Source organism: Aquarana catesbeiana, linkage group LG08 (genome assembly GCF_042186555.1).
Source record: "Aquarana catesbeiana isolate 2022-GZ linkage group LG08, ASM4218655v1, whole genome shotgun sequence".
Lineage (NCBI taxonomy): Eukaryota > Metazoa > Chordata > Amphibia > Anura > Ranidae > Aquarana > Aquarana catesbeiana.
This window is the reverse complement of record NC_133331.1, coordinates 53886800-53910657: the sequence shown is the minus strand read 5'-3', so window position 1 is coordinate 53910657 and position 23858 is coordinate 53886800. Positions and strand designations below refer to the sequence as shown.

The 23858-nt window shown below is 44.8% G+C and overlaps 1 protein-coding gene across 2 annotated transcripts in view; it reads left to right on the top strand.

The window, feature by feature from the left end:
* Positions 1-23858, top strand: part of NHLRC2 (NHL repeat containing 2) — a 95708-nt gene that overhangs the window by 49032 nt on the left and 22818 nt on the right. For both annotated transcript variants that reach the window (XM_073595856.1, XM_073595857.1), the window contains exon 9: positions 15490-15699. In XM_073595856.1, coding sequence (XP_073451957.1) covers positions 15490-15699 — 210 coding nt within the window. The remainder of the gene's footprint in view (positions 1-15489; positions 15700-23858) is intronic.

The window sequence follows — 23858 nt, the reverse complement described above, 5'->3', positions numbered from 1 at the left end:
TATATATATATATATATATTGTGTGTGTGTGTGTATGTGTATGTGTATGTGTATGTGTATGTATATATATATATATATATATATATATATATATATATATATACTTTTATTTTTTTAGCTATTAAAGGACTATACAAGGTGTAAGAAGGACAGGCTCAGCTGGTAGTGGTAAACCATGCTTGCAATAGAGGCACACAGGAACAGCTCAAGTACGTTTATCCTGCACCTTATTTGCTGCCTTGCTGAAATATAGTTTATTACAGGAGGACTTTGCACAGCAAGTCTATAGCAGCCTTTTTCAACCAGGGTGCCTTAAGGCTTTCTTCGGTGGTGCTTTGGTAAAATGCCTAAAAATTGATCAAAAATTGCATACAAGTCAGCAGGTGGATGAAGCCTGCCTATTAGTTACACAAAGCCATGGGTTTTCATTAGGCACCATTACGACTTTCTCAACACTGGCATCCTAACAACCAATGACATCTTTCAGCGCTGTCACTTTTTAAATGACAATTGCGCGGTCATGCTACACTGTACCCAAACAAAATTTTTATCATTTTGTTCCCACAAATAGAGCTTTCTTTTGGTGGTATTTGATCGCCTCTGCAAATTTTATTTTTTGCTAAACAAACTAAAAAAAGACCGAAAATTTTGAAAAAAAAATGTTTTTCTTTGTTTCTGTTATAAAATTTTGTAAATAAGTAAGTTTTCTCCTTCACTGATGGGCACTGATGAGGCTGCACTGACGGGCACTGCTAAGGCAGCACCAATGAGGTGGACATGATGGTGGGCACTGATAGGCGGAACTGATAGGTGGCACTGATATGCAGCACTGATGGGCATTGATAGGCGGCTCTGATGGGCACTGATAGGCGACACTGATGGGTACTTATGAGTGGCACTGATGGGTGGCACTGATAGGCATCACTGATGGCACTGGCAGGCTTTTCTGATGGTCACTGATTGGCATCTGCCTGGGCACTGATTGGCATATCCCTGTTGGTCCAGGGTGGCATACCTAGTGGGCGTCCTTTGTGGGCATCCCTGGTGGTCCTGGCAGCATCTCTGGTGGTCCTGGGCGGGCATCTGTGGGGGGCTGCACTGATAAACAATCAGCACACATCCCCCTGTCAGGAGAGCAGCCAATCGGCTCTCCTCTACTTGCGTCTGTCAGACGCGTGTGAGAAAAAGCAGATAAACAGCTCTTCCTGTTTACACTGTGATCAGTCATGATTGGACATGGCTGATCATGTGGTAAAGAGCCTCTGTCAGAGGCTCTTTACCGAGATCCGTGTTGCGCTGTGTCAGACTGACACACCACAACATCGATTGCTCCACCCAGTCAGGATAACTGAACCACTTCCCGACCGTCATTTTGCTATTGGCCGGGCGGGAAGTGGTTAAAAAGATAAAAAGCCTTCTGTGCGCAGCAGCCCCCCTAATACTTACCTGAGGTCCCTCTCTGTCCAGCGATGTCCACATGTGTCTCAGCCATCCCAGATTCTCCTTCCTGATTGGCTGAGACACAGCATCTGTGCCATTAGCTCCTGCTGCTGTCAATCTAAGTCAGCTAGCCAATGAGGAGAAAGAGGGGGTGGGGCCAAGTCGGGGGTCGGTGTCTGAATGGATACACGGAGCTGTAACGTAGCTCGGGTGCCCCCATAGCAAGCTGCTTGCTGTGGGGGCACTCAACAGGAGGGAGGGGCCAGGATCACAGAAGAGGGACCCAAGAAGAGGAGGATTGGGGCTGCTCTGTGCAAATCCACTGCAACAGAGCAGATAAGTATAATATGCTTGTTATTTTTATAAAAACAAGCCTTTGCAATCACTTTAATAAAGAAGATGTCTGTTGTCTCCACAGCATCCTTGTTTGGCCCTCCTGTGCCCCTCTCTCTCAGCACTGGGGTGACATTAGCCGACTGAGTCCCGGCTCACACTGGTGCGATGTGGAAAACCCTGCGATTTAGTGCGCACCTGAATCGCACACGGTTTCACACTGAGATTTGCGAACCGCTGGAGGTGTCAATGTAATGTTAATGACACCCCCAGATTGGTTCGCAGATCGCAATGAAAACTGTAAAATGGTGCAGGAATCGTATAGCATAGGTATGAACACCCATGCGATCTGATTTTAGTGCGGACCAAAAAAAGGGTCCTGCACCATTTTGGTGCGAATGCAATGCGATTTCAGCCATACATTGCACAGACATCGCATGTGATCTGCACAGCAACGCGGTGCCAATCACATGCGATATCTGTGATTGGCACAAGTGTGAACCCAGCCTGATGGAGAGAAATTGAGGGAGAAGAGAAACATTGGCATACTAGTCAGTACCAGTGTGCAAAAGTGTATTTGCTTTGGAAGAATAAATCATCTCTAAGGTTGGGTGTCCTATGTGTGGATGTTGCTGCATTATGTAAAGCTATTAGAACCGTTTTAGAATGGTGGTGCCTCGAGATAATTTGTGTTTGTGAAAAACCTAAGTGACACATACACAATGTCCATAGTACTGTCAGTCATTGTCATGGTCAGCTGTTGATGACAAAAACATGGTTACTGCTTTTACGTCAATGTCACCCTGGCAATCAAAACACAACAATATTACAATGACTACTTATTGGGCACAGGTAATAGTTATAAATGATGATGTCCTCTGATTTATATAGGAGTTGGCAGAGAGTTGGTAGGCGAGGTCACTAATGATAGTTGTACATAGGTAGTGATTATCACATGACATGATTGTGTTTGGAGATGGAGTGATGTCTCCTGGGAGGCCACTGATGGAGAACCAATGATTTAAGTGACACAATCCTGGAAACTGTCATCATTAAAGCCGATCTCCAGCTTTTGGTAAAGTTTAATAAGTTTTGTTTGGACCACTGAAACCTCAGCTGCATACAGTATACAGCGCTGTGTTCCGGGAGTGGTATAGAAACTTTCAACCCTCTCCCAGAACGTAAACAAGTCTGGCTTTGTGCTGCTCAGCCATTCTCAGGGAGCCTTTGTATTCTATGAATGAGTACAAAGCTTCCCCTGATTGGCTGAGTCGGAGATTGTGATGTCTTCTGCCCACCTCAGTAAATCAGAAGCTGTTTTGTATTTATTCATAGAACTCAATGACTGTGCAGTGCCCATCCCAACTCTATTTTGTTCTGGGAGTGAGATGATAAGTTCCCATCCCACTGCCAGAACACAGCATTGTATGCTGCAACAGTTGCCAACCAGTGGTCTGTGGACCACTGATGGTCCACATTAAATTTTTTGTGGTCCCCGGGGGTTCTGCCGCAAATCAACATTGTGGCGGATGTATACCGCCTGATGTTGTTTCCAGTGTTGTTCTCATTGCGCACTGACATTCAATACTGTCAGCGCGCATTGATACCCGATGCCTTTTCTGTAGTTCCGGCTCCTGTGAACTCGGAGGGAGTAGTGCAGAGAACGGGAGGTGACGAAGGAGGGGACTTCCGATGGCAGTGCTGATCACAGGCTGTGGGAGGGAGCCCAAGCACATGGCTGGATGAGGAGGTGAGAGTCAATGATGAGTCTGCATAAGGCAGCACTGTGATGTGGGGGGCAGAGAGGCGGAGCATTGTGTGTGTATAAAGCAGCAGTGTGATCCAGAGGGAGAGGGGCAAAGAGCCGGAGCATTGTGGTATAAGACATGTAAAATTCATGTTAGTGGTGCGTAGGATTCAAATTTGTGAGTTTAGTGGTCCATGAGGTCCGAAAGGTTGGTGGCCACTGGTATACTGTATGAAGCTGAGGCTACGTGCAATGAATACAGTGAGTGCACACAGCCGCTGCATCTGTTAGTGAAAGGCAATAGTTCATTTGGACCAGTTTGGTCTAAACAAAATTAATAATATTATATTATTATAAAATAATGAACTATTTAAACTTCACTAAAAGCTGGAGATCAGATATAAGATTTTGGTGGAATGGTATTTTTCATCTGTTAGATGTGAAAAGGGACAACTTCTCCAAATTAGGGCCGGTTCACACTGCTGTGTGATGCAAGATCGCATGTGATTCGCACTGCAGTGCAAATCACATGCGATGTCCGTGCGATGCAATTTCAGCCTTACAGAGATAGTATGGCTGAATTTGCATTCGGACCAAACTCGCACAGGACCCTTTTTTTGGTCCGCAGCAGAATCTGATGGCATGGGTTCACACTCATGTGATCGGATTCCTGTCCGAGTTTGCAGATCACACTGCGATATGAAAACTGATTTGGGGGTGTCATAAACATTTTTAACTGACGCTCTCAGCAGTTTGCATAGGGCAGTGTAAACTGCCGCTGGGAGACATGCGATGTAGTAGATTCGCAGGGTTCCTGCATCGCAGCAGTGTGAACCGGCCCTTACCGCCAACTTGGAATAGCGGATGTCAGGTGAGTGAAATCTCCTCTGTGGTGTCTGTAAAGGGTCTCATTTATCCAGGTCAGGGTCACCATTATAAATCATGGGGTTTTGTATATCTTGCCTGACAGGGTTTCTCCCCCAGCGTCTCCCCAGACACTTTCAGCACCCCACTCCTCATGTCTGGTGTCTCTCTTTATACTGTAAGCACAGAGGACAGGAGCTACCTAAGCTGCCTCCATGTATGCAGTGCAGTGCTCCTTGCCAGGGGCCTGTACCCAGACCCCAGTGTCCTGAAAATATTGAAGCGCACGCCACCTTCTTGGAAAATTTTGCCCCATAATGCACCAGTGGTTGTACTTTTGAGTGTCCAGGATGCTTTAACCTCCCTGACGGTTTTACCGAGTGTGGCTCAGGGTTAAATTTCTGCACCATTAGCGGTAGCCCCGAGCCACACTCGGGATTACATTGCAGGATCTTGGCGTGCTATACTTACCTTGTCCCCAGGATCCTGCGATGTCCCCCCGTGCTGTCTGCGAGCTCTGTCTCCTCCGAAGCCTCTCTGTGCCAGGCTCCGTTCCCTGCGAGTGTCGCGATGCACGGGGGCGGAGCCTGGCGGCAAATTCAAAAAACTGTAAAAATCATAACACATACAGTACTGTACTTACAGATTACAGTACTGTATGGAATTATTTCACATCCTTTTTGTCCCCAGTGCTTTGTCCTATGCCCTGCATGCAGTTTTATATGATATATACTGTTCTTTCTGCCTGGAAACTGGAGATTGTCCATAGCAACCAAAAAGTGTCCCTTTACGTCAAAAGTGGCTTTAGACCAGCTAGAAAACAGTGATAATAAATTAGAACACTTGCAGAATTGAGCGACAGTGAATCTTGGGGAAATTTATTTTATTATTATATTATTATTTTTTTTAATCATTTATATTTATTTATTATATTATAATTTATGTTTTTTGTGTTTCAAACTTCATCATACCCAGGATATCTACTAGACTCTTGGTGGACAGATCTAAGTGTGTTTTTGTTAAGAATTACAGACCTACAATATAAAACGCCAAATTTCCATGCAAAATAATTGTACCGCTTTCAGCACCTAAAATCCGAAATAATCATACCGCCAGGGAGGTTAAAGTGCATGTGTCCCTCCCCTCTCTTCCAAAGCCAATATATCATGAAGGAAGGTAGGGTTATGTTTAGAAGAAAGAAAGTGGGGAAATGATCAGAGAAGAGATTTAGACTGACAGAAAGGCGCCGCCCACAGGCAGCCCTTACTGGGTCCAGGCTCCCCTGCTGACCCAATGGGACCTGAGCCCAGTACGGGAGCACTGCCTGTACTCTCCTATCAGCAGCCCTGATCAGAGTAATGGTACAGTGGATAAAAAAAGTCTACATATCCCTGTTAAAACGTCAAGTTTCTGTGATGTTAAAAAATCAGGCAAAGATAAATCGTTTCAGAACTTTTTCCACCTTTAGACTACTTTCACACTGGGGCGGACAGGCGTCGGCGGTGCTATTTTTAGCGCCGCTTTACCATCGTTTTAGCAGCACTATTCGGCCGCTAGTGGGGCAATTTTAACCCCCTGCTAGTGTCTGAAAAAGGGTTAAAACCGCCTACAAAGCGCCGCTGCCCTATTGTTTTCAATGGGCAGGGGCGCTTTAGGAGCGGTGTATACACCGCTCCTACAGCGCTGCAAAGATGCCGCTTGCCAGGACTTTTTTTACCATCCTGTAAGCGCACTGCTCCAGTGTGAAAGCCCTCAGGCTTTCACGCTGGAGAGACAGGAGAGGCGCTTTACAGGCGCTATGCAGGCGCTATTTTTAGCACTGTAGCGCCTGTTAAGCGCGGCAGTGTGAAATTAGCCTAAATGTGACCTATAAACTACAACTCGGTTGAACAACAAACTGAAATCTTTTAGGTGGAGAAAAGTAAAAATCAAAAACTAAAATAATATGGTTGCATAAGTGTGCACAGCCTTAAACTAATACTTTGTTGAAGCATCTTTTGATTTTATTACAGCACTCAGTCTTTTTGGCTATGAATCTATCAGCATGGCACATCTTGACTTGGCAATATTTGCCCACTCTTCTTTGCAAAAACACTCCAAATCTGTCAGACTGTGCATCTCCTGTGCAGAGCCCTCTTCAGATCACCCCACAAATTTTCAATGGGATTCAGGTCTGGGCTCTGGCTGGGCCATTCCGAAACTTTAACCTTCTTCTGGTGAAGCCATTCCTTTGTTGATTTGGATGTATGCTTTGGGTCGTTGTCATGCTGAAAGATGAAGTTCCTCTTCATGTTCAGATTTCTAGCATAAGCCTGAAGGTTTTGTGCCAATATTGACTGGTATTTGGAACTGTTCATAATTACCTTGTGTGGTGGAGATTTGGCTATAATTAATCTCCCCTGCGCTAACACACGCCCTTTCAGTCTAATGGTATAATATATGTTACTTAACCCATGTCTCCTGAATTTCCCCAGTAAACAGACATGACCATGCTTACGTCCTCATCTCAGCACGACTGCCTTCTGAGCAGTCCACTGGTTCTTTTATTCAAAGACAACAAAAGAAGTCACAGATAGGAAGTCCTGGCTCCAACAGCCAATCACTTCCTCCACAGGATGTGACAACACAGGATGTGACCAAACAAGGATATGACTACTGTTCCTGCTGGTGGGAGCTTATCTGCAGGTGTACATCATGGCACCTCAAATATGTTGATCAGGCATACAGGGGTGACTTGAGCGCACATCCGCTAAACCAATAACGTGTTTGCAGAGTGAACACGTCCCCCAGACGAACGTCTGTGCACCGCACAGGGGCCCTTTCGCCGGCAGACATATCCTCACTCTGCAAACACCTCTCTCCAACCTCAGGAAGTTTTCCACTACCTAACGGATCTCAACCAGCATCAGTCTGCCCCAGTCAGCTCTTTAAAGTGGGTTGCGGGAGAACTAACACTAGGAGACACTATGACAATACATATTAAAATACATCTTCATAAAATTTCCACACTTGACTAAGGCCCCTGTTCCAGCTAAGGAAAAACAGCCCCAAAGCATGATGCTGACACCAACATGCTTCATGGTGGGTATGGTGTTCTTTTGGTGATGTGCAGTGTTTTTGCTTCAAATAGATCTTTTGGAATTATGGCCAAAAAGTTCAACCTTGGTTTCATCAGACCCTAAAACATTTTCCCGCATGCTTTTGGGAGACTTCAGGTGTGTTTTTGCAAAATTTAGCTGGGCTTGGATGTTTCTTTGTAAGAAAAGGCTTCCTTCTTGCCACTCTACCCCATAGCCCAAACATATGAAGATCATGGGAGATTGTTGTCACATGTACCACACAGCCAGTACTTGACAGATATTCCTGCAGCTCCTTTAATGTTGCTGTAGGCCTCTTGGCAGCCTCCCTGGCCAGTTTTCTTCATCTTTTCATCAATTTTGGAGGAACGTCCAGTTCTTGGTGATGTCATTGCTGTGCCATATTTTCTCCACTTGATGATCACGGTCTTCACTGTGTTCCATGATATATATGCCTTGGAAATTCTTTGTACCCTTCTCCTGTCTAATACCTTTTAACAATGAGATCCCTCTGATGCTTTGGAAGCTCTCTGTGGACCATGGCTTTTGCTGTAGGATGCGACTAAGAAAATGACAGGAAAGACCTACTAGAACAGCTGAACTTTATTTGGGATTAATCAAAGGCACTTTAACCAAATGCTTACTGGGCACCTAAACCCCCCTCCTGCCCAGACCAATTTTCAGCTTTTAGCGCTGTCACTCTTTGAATGACAATTGCGCGGTCATACAACACTGTACCCAAATTAAATTTTTATCATTTTTTTTTCCCACAAATAGAGCTTTCTTATGGTGGTATTTGATCACCTCTTGGTTTTTTATTTTTTGTTAAAAAATTTTAAAAAAGACCAAATTAAAAAAAAAGAGTACAAAACAGTTTTATATTTTGTTAATAATAAATTTTGCAAATAGGTAATTTTTCTCCTTCATTGATGTACGCTGATGAGGCTACACTGATGGGCACTGATAGGCTGCACTGATGGGCACCGATAGGCTGCATTGATGGGCACTGATAAGGCGACACCGATGGGCACTAATAAGGCGGCACTGATGGGCACTAATTGGCGGCACTGGTGGGCAGTGATGAGGTGGCACTGGTGGGCAGTGATGAGGTGGCACTGATGGGTGGCACTGAAGGGCATTGATAGGTGGCACTGAAGGACACTAATAGGTGGCACTGATAGCTGGCACTGATGGGTGGCAGTGATGGGCACTGATGGGTGGCAGTGATGGGTACTGATTGGCACTGGTAGGCAACACTGATAGGCAGCACTGCTAGGTGGCACTGATGAGGCACCACTGGTGGGCATTGATAGGTGGCAGTCCTGGGCATTGATAGGTGGCATTGGTGTACTGGTGGGCCCTGATTGGTGGGCCCTGATTGGTGGGCATTGTTTGCACTGATTGGTCGGCACTGTGGGCACATATGAGGCAGCTTTGCCTCTCCCTGCTCAGGACCGATGTCCCTACAACAGGAGCAGGTGATCGGCTTTTCTTTCTTCTCAGGCTGTCAGCGTGAGAAGAAAAAAAAAAAAGATTACCGATCCTCTGTTACCTCACGTGATCAGCTGTCATTGGCAGACGTGGTAAAGGGTCGGGATCGACCCCTTACTCCGATCTGTGATCACAGCGTGCGCCGCTTGTGCCCAGCTTTTAAAGGGGAGGACGTCTATCGACGCCCTCCTGGCAGATCCGCGCTGTAGCCATCATTCGGCTATAGCGCGGATCTGAGGGAGTTATAAGATGGCAGGTGTGTACTGACTCCTATTTAACATGAGTTTAAATGTGATTGCTTAATTCTGAACACAGCTACATCCCCAGTTATAAGAGGGTGTGCACACTTATGCAACCACATTATTTTAGTTTTGTATTCCCCCCCCTAAAAGATTTTAGTTTGTTTTTCAATTGAGTTGTACAGCTTATATGTCACATTAAAGGTGGAAAAAGTTCTGAAATTATTTATTTTTGTCTCTCTTTTTTTTTTTTTTTTTTTTTTTTTTTACATCCCAGAAACCTGACAATTTAACAGGGTTGTGTAGACTTTTTATATCCATTGTATATCTAGTAGTACTTGGTACTTTTCTCAGTTCTGATAAATGTCATACATACAGAAACCTGCCTATGGGGATTATATTGCATTTGTGTGCAATAAAATGCTATAAGTGCATTTTTCTAAAAGTAGTTTTTTTAAGATGTAAACTGGAGCTCCAGTCGTTTTGTGTTTGTTAAAAAGTCAACTACAAAAAGTGTAGCAGCTGACTTTTAATAAATATACACTCACCTGTCTCAGGATCTGGCAATGTGGCTGCCTAAACCATGGCTTCTCTCACTCTCCTCTGCGCCAGTATTTCAACTGTAGGCACGCAGCCGGGTGCGCACTGCGCATGCGCAATTCACGTTGCGTCTGCTAAATGGTCTGGCAGTCTTCTGGGACCTGTGGCATGTCGCAGAAGAGTGTCGAGAGGGAGAAGAAAACTTCCACTCTTATTGCCTGGGAGATCCAAGTGGAAGTGGGAAGCGGGTACCTGTTAAAACTAGGTCTCCGCCCCCCCCCCCCACAAAAAAATTAAATGCCAAATGTGGCATATGAGAGGGGGAGGAGTGCTTAAAGTGGAACTTCCTTGTTTGGGTGGAGCTCCACTTTAATAAACAGTTGTGCAAAGATCTTGCAACCAAAATCTGCTTTTAGAAAATATAAAAACCATGGGAGTTATTTACTAAAACTGAAGAGTGCAAAACCTGGTGCAGCTCTGCATAGAAACCAATCAGCTTCCAGGTTTTATTGCCAAAGCTTAATTGAACAAGCTGACGTTAGAAGCCAATTGGCTACCATGCACAGCTGTACCAGATTGTGAGTGCTTCAGTTTTAGTAAATCTTCCCCCATGTGTTCTTGATGTTGTTGATGATGTCGCTAGGAAGTAAAAGCTGCTTTTTTATTTATTTATTTATTTTACTTTTTTAGGGGTTTACATACACCTTTTAAAGTAGTAAACAAACATGCTAAAATGTTATTGCTGATTTTTTTTTTTTTTTTTAAATACTGTATATACAAATTCACTCGCACTATTTTGTAGCGTTCTTCAGATTTGTGATCTTGGTTCACTTGTGATTTATTGGTGGAGCAGTACCCAGATTTAACCAGCAGTTGTCACTGTTGCTGTACATTTGACATCCAGCCCAGAGATCTCTATCCACGCAGAGTGGGGACAACATTGTGCTCAGTCACTATGAACCTGTCAAACCTCCTTTCTAAATACATAGTCACGATTGGGAGTACGTCACTGGCTAACGTCACTCTGATAATCAAAACAGGAGACCGTCATAACGATTGCATATTACCATTATAACTGATGGTGTTCTTTTATGGGAGTTGGCAGAGGACTGCAAGGTGAGGACACTGCTGAGCACACGCTACTGGACTCACATGGGCCTATTTGTCTTTTAAAGGTCACTGCACCCAGAAGTGATACTTTAATTATAGGTGGAGTTAGGGTTGCCACCTCATCCCTTTAAAACCAAACGCATATGAATTACACAGGTTCTGCAGCTGATTAAGGTGGTAATTAAACTCACTTGGTGTCTTATCTGAATTAAATTAGCCTCAGAACCTGTGTAATTCATATGTGTTCAGGTTTAAAGGGATGAGGTGGCAACCCTAGGTGGAGTTTGGAGGCTTAAGCCATGCACTGACTTATCTCTTCTTGAGAACTTCAAAAGTTAGATCTCCCCATTCAAATCTCTGGCAGAAGCCCACCATTGTTTGAATTAGCTCCTCCTTTTACCTTCTGTGTAATATTGAATAAAAATCCAACAGGGGTGAGGGAAACCCCTAATAATGGGCCCAGCAGGTGTGCAGACCTGGAAACTTGGCATAGGGATGGTGGAAACCCCTCATAATGGGAAAAAAAGCTGGTGCCCAGACCAAGAAACTCAAAGCAGGGATGATGAGAACCTCTCATAATGGCCCCAGCAGGTGTGTGGACATGCAAACAAAGCCTCTGTTTACACTATAAACCGCATATGAATCGCATAGGAACTGAAAATGAACATTCCTATGCATTTCACATGCAATTTAGTGTGGTGTGATTTGACCCCATTCATTTTGAATGGGTTCAAATCGGACCGCATCGCACCAAAGTCGTGCATGCACCAATTTTGAAACCACACTGCAACCGGATTGGTTGGTCGTTTTGCACCATGCGATCCAAAGCAGTCAAACACACTTCGTTTTTCCACCTGCGTTTGGGTGTGTTAAGGTTGTACTGACACCCGCTGCAGGTTGCAAGGGCAGTGCCATTTGAATGCGGTGCAGGAAATGCACACAGATCGCTGGTTTCCAACACTGCATTCTAGTGTGACCTAGGCAAACACTAGGGATGATTGGTGCACCTCTTAGGCCTGGTTCACAACTATGCAGGTTATAGTTTGCATATTCCTGATGCATTTCGCCTTTTTTTAATACACGGTTTTTGATCCATTGAAGTCTATGGAATCAAAAAACAGAAAAAAAGTCCCTGTCCCTTTCCATAAAATGCACAGATGTGAACTACATCCATAGAAAACCATGTTAAATGGACTGTAGTGTGTTTCTGCAAGACTAAAAACGCACTAGAAAATACATAGGTGTCAACCAGGCCCAGTAGGTGTGCAGAGCGAGGAACTTGGTGCAGGGATGGTAGAAATCCCTTAGAATGGGCACAGCAGGTGTGCAGACCCAGATCCCGGTGCAGGTATTTTGCCAAAAGACTCCAACATAACAAATCAACTTCACATTGTCTACCAAACCTAAAATTTTAATTTTAGAGATACTTTTCTTGTCCTGACAAGAAGTGAGGAGAAAAGTAGGGGCACAAGAAGCAATGAAAACCTGATAGGGGCTTTAATCCCTCCGGACTATATTCCAAGTACAATAAAACATTTTTGGCTGGAGCTGGGCTTTAAGATGTGCATTCTATAATGATCACCCCCCCCCCCTCCTCATTCTGTATATAGAGGAAAGATTGGTAGGAATTTGGTATTCTTTATAGTGGCGTTCTGAAAGTGTTGGACATAATCTGTGCATATTTTGCTCATTGGGTGATCCTGCTGACTCGGCTCTGTTTCACAAAAGTCAATCGTTTAGCTTTTGTCGAAGGAGTCAACTGGAAATGATTCCAATGAACAGCAGCTACTTCCAGTTAGATGCAGCCACTGTTCGGGTATTTTTGGCTGACGGCGATTGCTGCAGCAACATAAGATTTGGACATCCGTGCTGTATAGCAGTGGTTCTCAACCCTGTCCTCCAGTACCCCCAACAGGCCATGTTTGCAGGTTTTCCTTTATCTTGCACAGGTGCTTTAAATCAGAGACAATGTCTTGGTATTTTTGACAGCTATTTTATCTAAGAGAAATTCCCAAAACATGGCCTGTTGGGGGTACTTGAGGACAGGGTTGAGAACCACTGCTGTATAGTATATAGCTTTTGCACTTGTTTATGCGTGTTTGGCAATAATGCATTCTACTGTCCAGAATATTAAAATTTTCTGGCAATTAGAATGCAATAACATGCGTATTTATGTGCATTTGTGCATTTTTTTTTTTTTTTTATCATAGGTGTATTTTAAATGATAGAGACAGAATATCAACTAAAAATCCAGACAAAACACTTGATACAAATGTTATAAATTGAGTTGCAGGTCAGTGAGTAAAATAAGTATTTGATAACCAACCAACAATAATTCTGGCTCCCACAGACTGGTTACAGTATGTGCTTATGTGGTACACAGATTAGTCCGGTCAATTTTAAGAAGGTTCTCCTAACGACAGCTAGTTATGTGTATAGAAGGCACCTGTCCACAGAATCTCTTTCTTCCATTTAAACTTTACCATCATGGGCAAGACCAAAGAGCTGTCAAAAGATGTCAGGAACAAGATTTTAGACCTGCACCGGGCTGGAATGGGCTACAAGACCATCAGCAAGAAGCTTGGAAGAAGGAGACAACTGTTGGAACGACTATTCGCAAATGGAAGAAATACAAAATAATCATGAATCGCCCTCAGTCTGGAGCACCATGCAAGATTTTGCTTCATGGGGTAAGGATGATCATGAGAAAAGTGAGGGATCAGCCCAGAACTACACAGGAGGAGCTTGTGAATGATCTCAAGACAGTTGGGACCACAGTCACCCAACAAACCATTGGTAACCCAATACACTACCATGGATTGAAATACTGCAGCGCCCACAAGGTCCTCCTCCTCAAGAAGGCACATGTACAGGCCCGTCTGAAATTTGCCAATGAACATCTAAATGATTCAGAGAGGGATTGGGAGAAAGTGCTGTGATCAGATGAGACCAAAATTTAGCTCTTTGGCATTAACTCGACTCGCCGTGTTTGGAGGACAAAAAATGCTGAGTATGACCCTAAGAACACCATACCTACAATCAAGCACGGAGGTGGAAACATTATGCTTTGGGACTGTTTCTCTGCTACAGGCCAACTTTGCTGCATTGATGGGCCAATGAACAGGGCCATGTATTCTAAAATCTTTGATGAGAATTTCTTCCCTCAGGAACTATATGTTGAGCTAGTTTTCAGTCATCATTGGGTCCAGTGCTCCACCGACATGCCTTATAAAATGAATTTTCATGAGCAAACCTCATCAGTGTGGGGAAACTCCTGACTGACAACTGTAATTTTGCCTATTTCTTATCCTAGTATGGGTTTTGCAAACAAAATACTTATGCTGGAAATGTTCTGAGTGTTGAGATAGCTGAGACAACCTCAGACTAAATTTGGGGGTGAATTGGGTTCCTGTACACCGTTCATAACGATTACTGCAAGTCATGAGGCCTATGTAGGGTTTTCGACTCCGCTGGGGTTTTCATGGGTGGGATAATGAGTTTGAATCATTAAAGTGATTGGTAAAGGCTCACTTCAATATTTCTACCACGTTACCAGGTTCCATATTTAGGGTGTAACATGGTGCCAAACCACCTTGGTATGGACCAGCAGCTACAGAACGAGTCTGCAAGAGTTTGTGCATTACACGCATGGTCCACTGCAATGCTTTGCAAGCTCTTATGCAAAAAACTAAGAAGTTCAATTTTTTTTCCTGCAAATATAGATGCACTGATTTTTATTTATCTATTGTGCAAAAGGTGGATTTCGCCTTTAAAACACACAAAATGCTCTGTGTTTCACAATCTCTATATGACTTGAGCAACTCTTTTACTTATCTTTAGGCTACTTGGAAGTATTGCAATGATGTCATCAGTCTTTAGGGATTAGACAGGCTGCATTCTTAGTGATGCCGCCGGTCTCTAGTGAATGGATAAGCTGCATTCTCAGTGATTTCACTGGTCTCTAGTGAATAGATAAGCTGCATTGATAGTGATGTCACCAGTGTCTAGTGATTAGATAGGCTGCATTCTCAGGGATGTCACTAGTCTCTATTGAATGGATAGGCTGCGTTCTTAGTGATGTCACTGGTCTCTAGTGAATGGATCAGCTGCATTCTCAGTTATGTCACTGGTCTCTAGTGAATGGATAGGCTGCATTATGAGTGATGTCAGCTGTCTCTAGTGAATGGATCAGTTGCATTCTCAGTGATGTCACCAGTCTCTAGTGAATGGATAGGCTGCATTGATAGTGATGTCACCAGTCTCTAGTGAATCGATAGGCTGCATTCTCAGTGATGTCACTGGTCTCTAGTGAATGGATAAGCTGCATTCTCAGTGATGTCACTGGTCTCTAGTGAATGGATAGGCTGCATTGATAGTGATGTCACCAGTGTCTAGTGATTGGATAGGCTGCATTCCCAGTGATGTCACTGGTCTCTAGTAAATAATAGGCTGCATTATCTGTGATGTCACCAGTCTCTAGTGAATGGATAGGCTGGGTTCTCTTGTTTATGAAGCATCTTGGTACCATGGGTGATCTCTAGTGATGAAAACCACACACTCATAAAAATATTAACTTGCTTTGTATTTTATTCATGTCGATGGTGCTCCTGGCAGCCAATAATGTGTTTATTTTTTTTTTTAATACCAGATCAAAGCTGTGGAACCAAAGAGCAAGAATTGTGTCACCCTGGCGGGCACAGGAGAAGCCGGTAACTCCATCGGTCCCAGTTTTGTGCAGACATCCTTTAATGAGCCAGGCGGTCTCTGTGTTGGTGGTGACAGCCATTTGTTGTATGTTGCGGACACCAATAATCACCAAATCAAGGTTCTGGATGTGGAAACCAAAATGGTCTCTGTGGTAAGTAAAGTTCTGAGTTCTAAGATTGCTTAGATGGTGGAGAACAGTCGCGGGGGGGAACCAGCTGGCCCAAGTTTTGGATCAGTGTGTCTACAGAACACCACATACTAGTCATTTACTGGTTTGTTTCTTACAGCAAATGCCAGTGGAACACACAGGTTATGGAGCCTGTACATAGGAGACCAGCAGTGCCTGGGTCAAATGTTCTGAGAAGGCCTTCAACAAGATCTTGGAGTGTGCCTGTGGGAATATACACTCTTTTACCAAAAGTATTGGGACACCTGCCTTTACACGCACATGAACTTTAATGGAATCCCAGTCTTAGTCCGTAGGGTTCACAATTGAGTTGGCCCACTCTTTGCAGCTATAACAGTTTCAACTCTTCTAGGAAGGTTGTCCACAAGTTTTAGGAGTGTGTCTATGGGAATGTTTGACCATTCTTCCAGAATTGCATTTGTGAGGTCAGGCACTTATGTTGGCCGTGTTCTAATTCATCCCAAAGGTTTTCGATCGGGTTGAGGTCAGGACTCCTCCACCCCAAACTCACTCATCCATGTCTTTATGGACCTTGCTTTGTGCACTGGTCCAAATCATTTGGTGGAGGGGAGATTATGGTATGGGGTTGTTTTTCAGGGGTTGGGCTTTGCCCCTTAGTTCCAACGAAGGGAACTCTTAAGGCATCAGCATACCAAGACATTTTGGACAATTTGATGGGAACAGTTTGGGGAATGGCCCCTTCCTGTTCCGACATGACTGTGCACCATTGCACAAAGCAAGGTCCATAAAGACATGGTTGAGCGAGTTTGGGGTGGAGGTACTTGATTGGCCTGCAAAGAGTCCTGACCTCTACCCAATAGAAAACCTTTGGGAGGAATTGGAGCACAGACGGCGAGCCAGAACACCTTTGTGATGAATTAGAGTGGAGACTGTGAGCCAGGCCTTCTCGTCCAACATCAGTGTCTGACCTCACAAATGCGCTTCTGGAAGAATGGTCAAACATTCCCATAGACACAACTCCTAAACCTTGTGGACAACCTTCCCAGAAGAGTTGAAGCTGTTATAGCTGCAAAGTGTGGACCAACTCAATATTGAACCCTACGGACGAAGACTGGGATGTCATTAAAGGTCATGTGTGTAAAGGCAGGTGTCCCAATACTTTTGGTAATATAATGTATGTCTGTTTGTGAGGTCAGGTACTGATGCTGTAATGAGAAGACTTGGCTCACAATCCAAATTCCAATTCATCCCAAAGGTGTTCAGTAGGGTTGAAGTCAGTGCTGTGTGTAGGCCACTCAAGTTCTTCCACTCCAAACTGGTCAAATAATGCCTTTATGGAGCTGGGGCAGGGGCAGGGGCACAGTCCTGCTGAAACAGTAAAAAACCTTCGCAAGACAGTTTCTTCAAGGTTGAAAGGTCACAATTGTCTAAAATGTCTTTGTATGCTCTAGAACAGTGTTTCTCAACTCCAGCCCTCAAGGCGCCCCAACAGGTCATGTTTTCAGGATTTCCCTCAGATGAAACAGCTATGGTAATTACTAAGGCAGTGAAACTGATCAAATCACCTGTGCAAAATAATGGAAAGCCTGAAAACATGACCTGTTGGGGCACCTTGAGGACTGGAGTTGAGAAACCCTGCTCTAGAACAATACCCTTCACTGGACACACCTGAACTTAGAGGAGGTCCGCCCACCCCTGCAGGAATTAAAAGCCACCAACTACACATACTGCAGCTGCTGACTTTTAATAATAGGACACTTACCTGTCTTTGAGTCCAGCGATGTCAGCACCGCAGCTAATGTTTCCATCAGCTGCCACCACCATTGTGGGTAAAGGAACCTGGCAGTGTAGCATTACGGCTTCACACTGGGTCCCTACTGCGCATGCGCGAGGCACCGTTGCGCTCTCCTACTGGCCCGGCAGCAGGGGAAGGAGGAGGGAGCCGAGCTGCTGACGTAATGCGCCACGGCCTGGTCTCCCGGAAGTGGGGACAGGATACCTGTCAAAGACAAGTGTACGCTCCCCCCCGAAACGTGCCAAATGTGGCACCGGAGGGGGGGGGGACAAATGAGTGGAAGATCCAATTTTGGTTGGAACTCTGCTTTAATCATATGGTGGGGTATCCACATACTTTTAGACATTGAGATATCATCCCTCCCTCTCTATAGATTTGTTCTTTGGGGTGGGTTGCAGTCGCTCTCCATGCATGACGTCACTAACATCCAAAACCTGTTCATTTGCATTTCATTCCACTGTGATTGATATGTAGCTTTCATATCAGCAATGGTGGCTGCATTATTATTGGTTAATCAAACTATGCGCATGTGTGGTTCAGCTGGCCCAGATCCCCATTATAAAATAAAACCCCTCCAGGTCATTTTTATATTCTGCCAAGATTTTAGTAAACTTCAGTGTAGAGCTTTACTTGTGTTCTGGAGGTTGTAAGATTGGCCAACTCTGAGTACTTGCTGAAATCTTTCCATATAACTGCTAAACGGGAGCTTATTGTAATTATATCAATAAGCACTAGAGTTGTAATAAGAAATATTATATCCCTCTAGGCGTGGGCTGTACGCCATGCTCCCCTTCCTCCCCCGCAGCTCCCTGGCCCCAATTGCCACCAGTTGGGAGTTTCTCTGTATCACAGGAGCAGTAAATTGACATTTACAGAACAGTGTCCGCAATGTCAATAAGAATTATAATGTAGCAACATTATTAATACATTGTAATTTGCTGGTTCAGTCATAGCAGATCAAAGGGGGTGACCTTAGATTTGCCTATGCTGTCGGTAAAAAAAAAGCACATCTCTGGGCATGAGCATACACAGAGCTCAACATTAAAAGCAACCTGACAAGTTAAGAAAATAATTAAATAAACTGTGTTAACCGCTGAATTAACCTGAAGCAGCCCTGATTAACTCCTTCCTCCTCTTTTCTCTTTTGCTATTATTTTGCTGGCAATTTTTTTTTTTGTTACTGTTCATCTTTTGGACTTTTTATTTTAATTAGTTTTGCTACTCCATTTTTTCTTCTTTTAAAAAATGCTATTTTTTAAGTCTTTATTTAAAGTGATTGTAAAGGCATATATATATATATATATATATATATATATATATATATATAATAACAAACATAGGCGGGCGCAGCTGATTGTATTAGGGTGTGCACCCCAAAGCTCAAACACACGTGTGTGTATATGTGTGCGTGTATATAATATACTATATTGTCAAAAGTGTTGGAATGCCTGCTGTTACACCAGTGGTGTATTTAGGTTTTATGCTGCCCTAGGCCTAACTAAACTCATGCACCCCCTAATTAAAATATGGGCCACCCCTTCCTGTCAAGGCCACACCCCTTCTGTTTAAGACCTGCCCTATCTGTAAAACACCCCCCTTCCTATTTAGGCTCCACCTTTTCCTTTTGGAGCTCCACCTCTTCCGCTCTGTACATTAAAAGTGGGTACCAAGTGGCCTCATCAGTCAGTGGCCATCAGTGCAGCCTATTGGTGCCCATCAGTGCCGCCTATCGATGCTCATCAGTACAGCCTTATCAGTGCCCATCAGTGCAGCCTCATCAGGGGCAACCGGTGTAGCCTATTATTGCCCATCAGTGCCACCTTATCAGTGCCTATCAGTGCAGCCCCATCAGTGCACAACAGTGCAGCTCATCAGTGGCCATCAGTGCGGCCTCATCAGGGGAAACCAGTGCAGCCTATTAGTGCCCATCAGTGCCGCCTATCAGTGCTCATCAGTACAGCCTTATCAGTGCAGCCTCATCAGGGGCAACCGGTGCAGCCTATTAGTGCCCATCAATGCAGCCTTATCAGTGCCCATCAATGCAGCCTTATCAGTGCAGCCCCATTAGTGCCCAACAGTGCAGCTCATCAGTGGCCATTAGTGCGGCCTCATCAGGGGCAACCAGTGCAGCCTATTAGTGCCCATCAGTACAGCCTTATTAGTGCCAATCAGAGCATCCTCATTAGTGCCCATCAGTGAGGCTGCATCGGTTGCCCCTATTGAGGCCAATCAGTGCCCATCAGTGTGGCCTCATCAGGGGCAACAAGTGCAGCCTAATAGTGCTCATCAGTGCCCATATCAGTGCAGCCGATCGGTGCCCATATCAGTGCAGCCTATCGGTGCCCATATCAGTGCAGCCTATCGGTGCCCATATCAGTGCAGCCTATCGGTGCCCATATCAGTGCAGCCTATCGGTGCCCATATCAGTGCAGCCTATCGGTGCCCATATCAGTGCAGCCTATCGGTGCCCATATCAGTGCAGCCTATCGGTGCCCATATCAGTGCAGCCTATCGGTGCCCATATCAGTGCAGCCTATCGGTGCCCATATCAGTGCAGCCTATCGGTGCCCATATCGATGCAGCTCGTCAGTGCCCATATCGGCGCAGCTCATCAGTGCCCATATCAGCGCAGCTCATCAGTGCCCATATCAGCGCAGCTCATCAGTGCCCATATCAGCGCAGCTCATCAGTGCCCATATCAGCGCAGCTCATCAGTGCCCATATCAGCGCAGCTCATCAGTGCCCATATCAGCGCAGCTCATCAGTGCCCATATCAGCGCAGCTCATCAGTGCCCATATCAGCGCAGCTCATCAGTGCCCATATCAGCGCAGCTCATCAGTGCCCATATCAGTGCAGCTCATCAGTTGCACTTGACACACACCTTAGTAATAGTAACCTAACCTGTCCTGGCCGCTGGCTGGGGATTCCCCTTGCGCTCCTCTCTCTCTTTCCTCCTCCTATCGCCCCGGGGCCGGGGAGAAGATTCGGTGAAGAAGCCGTATGGAGGAGAGTGGGCGGAGCATTGAGCTCTGCCTCCGCCAGTCAGATTGCGTTCAGCCGGCCTGGCCAATCACTGGCTGCCAATGGGGGTGCCAGTCATCGCTGCCGCCCCCCCCCCCCACCAAGCACGCTCCATATACTGCCCACAATATTTACAAGTGCCGCGCTACAGCTGTATTTGTGCGGGAGGCGGCTGCGGGAGCCGGGACTTGGGAAAACGGGACGGGGGGGCTGCTTTTTTGCCGCCCCCCGCAAAGTGCCGGCCTAGGCCAAGAAACAGCACTGTGTTACATGCACATTAAATTTAATAGCATCCAAGTCTTTGACCCATTGGGAAGATGTCCCTTTACTGCATGTCCTGTGTGACCCAACAGAAAGTGAGAAGAAGTCTCCCTAAAGTGCTTAACCAGAACAAGTGTTCTCATTGGACGAATTCTTTCTTCTTTTTTTCCTGACATTTTTTGATTCTGCTGGCAGCACTCTTAAGTTTGACTTGACCCTTGCTTTCAGCCACGCTGACATTGACTATCAACACAGATAGAGTGTGAATATCCAGAAAGTAATACAAACCTAACAGCAGTTGTTACCTTTCAGTACTCTAAAAAAATAAAAATAAAAATATTATGGCTTTAGATATTCTTTAACTACATCCTACAGTGAGCATCCAATAGATTATCTACTTTATACCCCCATGTAATAGAAGAAATGTATCTCTCTACCTCCAACAGCTTGATTGTGAATAACAGTAAGACCCTCATCTTGTTTACACTATTGGAGAAACTGTGATTGCCCTTGTATGCGTAAAAATAGTGGGCTAGTTTGGGCTATATGGCACTGATAGGCAGTTACTGATAGGTGGCACTGATGGGTGGCACTGATGTGCACTGATAGGTGGCACTGATATGTCCTGATTGGCACTGATAGGCAGCACTAATTGGCAGAACTGATGGGCGGCACTGATAAGTGGCGTGATGGGCGGCACTGATTGGCACTGATAGGTGGCACTGATTGGCAGCACTGATGGGCACTGATAGGCAGCATGCAGCACTGATAGGCAGCACTCATGGACACTGACAGGGGAGAAAGGGAGTTTCACATTGAGCAGATAGTGAGGCTTGCAATAGCAGCTCAGTGTGTGAGCAGAAAGCAGATGACAAGCAGAACACAATGATTACTGCTATCGGCTATAGCTGCAGGTGGTAATCGCATGCCAAACATCCAACAGGCTCATTATATTGAAGTTGATCAATCAATCTAATTCATCTCAGCCAGCCTGCCCATACATGGATTGGATCTTGGTCAGTCCCTGCTGAACCAGCCAAGATTCAATATATCTATGGTCATATGGCTATGGTCCATGTAGTGAACTTGGTGTTGAATTATTCACTTTAAGGTCATCAGAGGACAAGGGGGCGCTCCTTACATCTGCAGGAAAAGAGATTGAATCTCCAAATACGGAGACTTCTTCACAGTAATGCCCCGTACACACGGTCGGACATTGATCGGACATTCCGACAACAAAATCCATGGATTTTTTCAGACGGATGTTGGCTCAAACTTGTCTTGCATACACACGGTCGCACAAAGTTGTCGGAAAATCCGATCGTTCTGAACGCGGTGACGTAAAACACGTACGTCGGGACTATAAACGGGGCAGTAGCCAATAGCTTTTGTCTCTTAATTTATTCTGAGCTTGCGTGGCACTTTGTGCGTCAGATTTGTGTACACACAATCGGAATTTCCAACAATGGATTTTGTTGTCGGAAAATTTTATAGCAAGCTCTCAAACTTTGTGTGTCGGAAATTCCTGTGGAAAACGTGTGATGGAGCCTACACACGGTCGGAATTTCCGACAACAAGGTCCTATCACACATTTTCCATTGGAAAATCCTATCGTGTGTACGGGGCATAAGGGTTGTGAAAATGTAGAATAGACTCCCATAAGAGGTGGTTCTGACCAGCTCAGTAGATTGCTTTAAAAAAGGTCTGGATTCTTTCCTAGATGTACATAATATAACTGGGTACTGACATTTATAGGTAAAGTTGATCCAGGGAATATGTGATTGCCTGTTGGGGATCAGGAAGAGCATTTTCCCCTGCTGGAGCAAATCGGGTCATGTTTTGCTGGGGTTTTTCTCCTTCCTCTGGTTCAACTGTGAGTATAGGAATTTCCCCCCCCCCTTTTTATTGGCTGAGCTTGATGGACTTGTCTTTTTTCAACCAAACTAACTATGTCAGCTGTAGGAGGAGTATTAATGACATGCTGGGATCATGGGAAATGGGAAGATTGACATGACTGTTGTTCTGCCCAAAGAGAACTGGTGTTGGGTGGTGGAGGAGGAAGCCGGGTACACTGCTGGAGCATGGAGAAGGTAAGTAGAATTCTGCAATATTTTTTAAATGCAGGAAGTGGGAGTTATACTTTTAAAGCTTAAGCATAAAGCCAAAATCATAAACAAAAAAATTACCACAAAGGGAGGTTCCTCTTCGGTTACCTAGTAATCTTCCTCCAATATAAAAATGGAGAACGGACGTTGAAAGCTCCACCTGCTTCATTCATAGAAGCTGTAGTGCGGCTTCTATGAGTGGGGCAGCTGGGCAGAAAGGGCAGGCATAGGCAGGCTGTCCTGTGATGGCCAATTTGGTTCTAATAACCCCTGCTGCGCCAGAAGATTACTTTGGGGAGGGGGGACAGGATGGAGGAGGATTATTACCAACAGCAGAGAATTCAACACAAAGGACACATCCAAGTTATGTCCATTCCGCTGATTTTTCTGTTCATTTTGGCTGCACTCAACGAACAGTGGTCAAACTTCTTCTTTTTTTTTTTTTTTTTTTTTGGGTTTGCTACATTTTATGTAAATTATAAGGGGTTATACCGTGCCAATGCGTGCAATAAATATATATAGCAGCAACAAAAACTCCACAGTGCAAACAATGTATATAAATAAGTTGCACTCATATACAGCGTGAGTGATCACAAAAAATGATTAGATAAAGTGCAAGTGTAACACAAATTTAAGTCTATAAGTAAAGACTCTGCATAAAAAGAAATGAAAAAAAACATATTGATTCCACAGTGTGAGAGGGGGTGATTCCAATGAGGTGATGAACTCCAGGTCACTTCCACCATCACCAAGGAGATGCGGGTATATTGAATAAAAAAACCCACTCGATACGTGGCGACTTTTACCGGAACTGGTGGACCCCCTAAAGAGCAAGGTCATATACACCAGCAGACTTAGCCCTCTGCAGGGTTTATAGGTCCCCCTTGTCACTGGAGCTCTCCGACAGTGACTGGAAGTCCTCCTCAATATCCAACTTGAAAATGGGAAATCAAGTCTAAAAAGGGGGGGGGGGCGCACA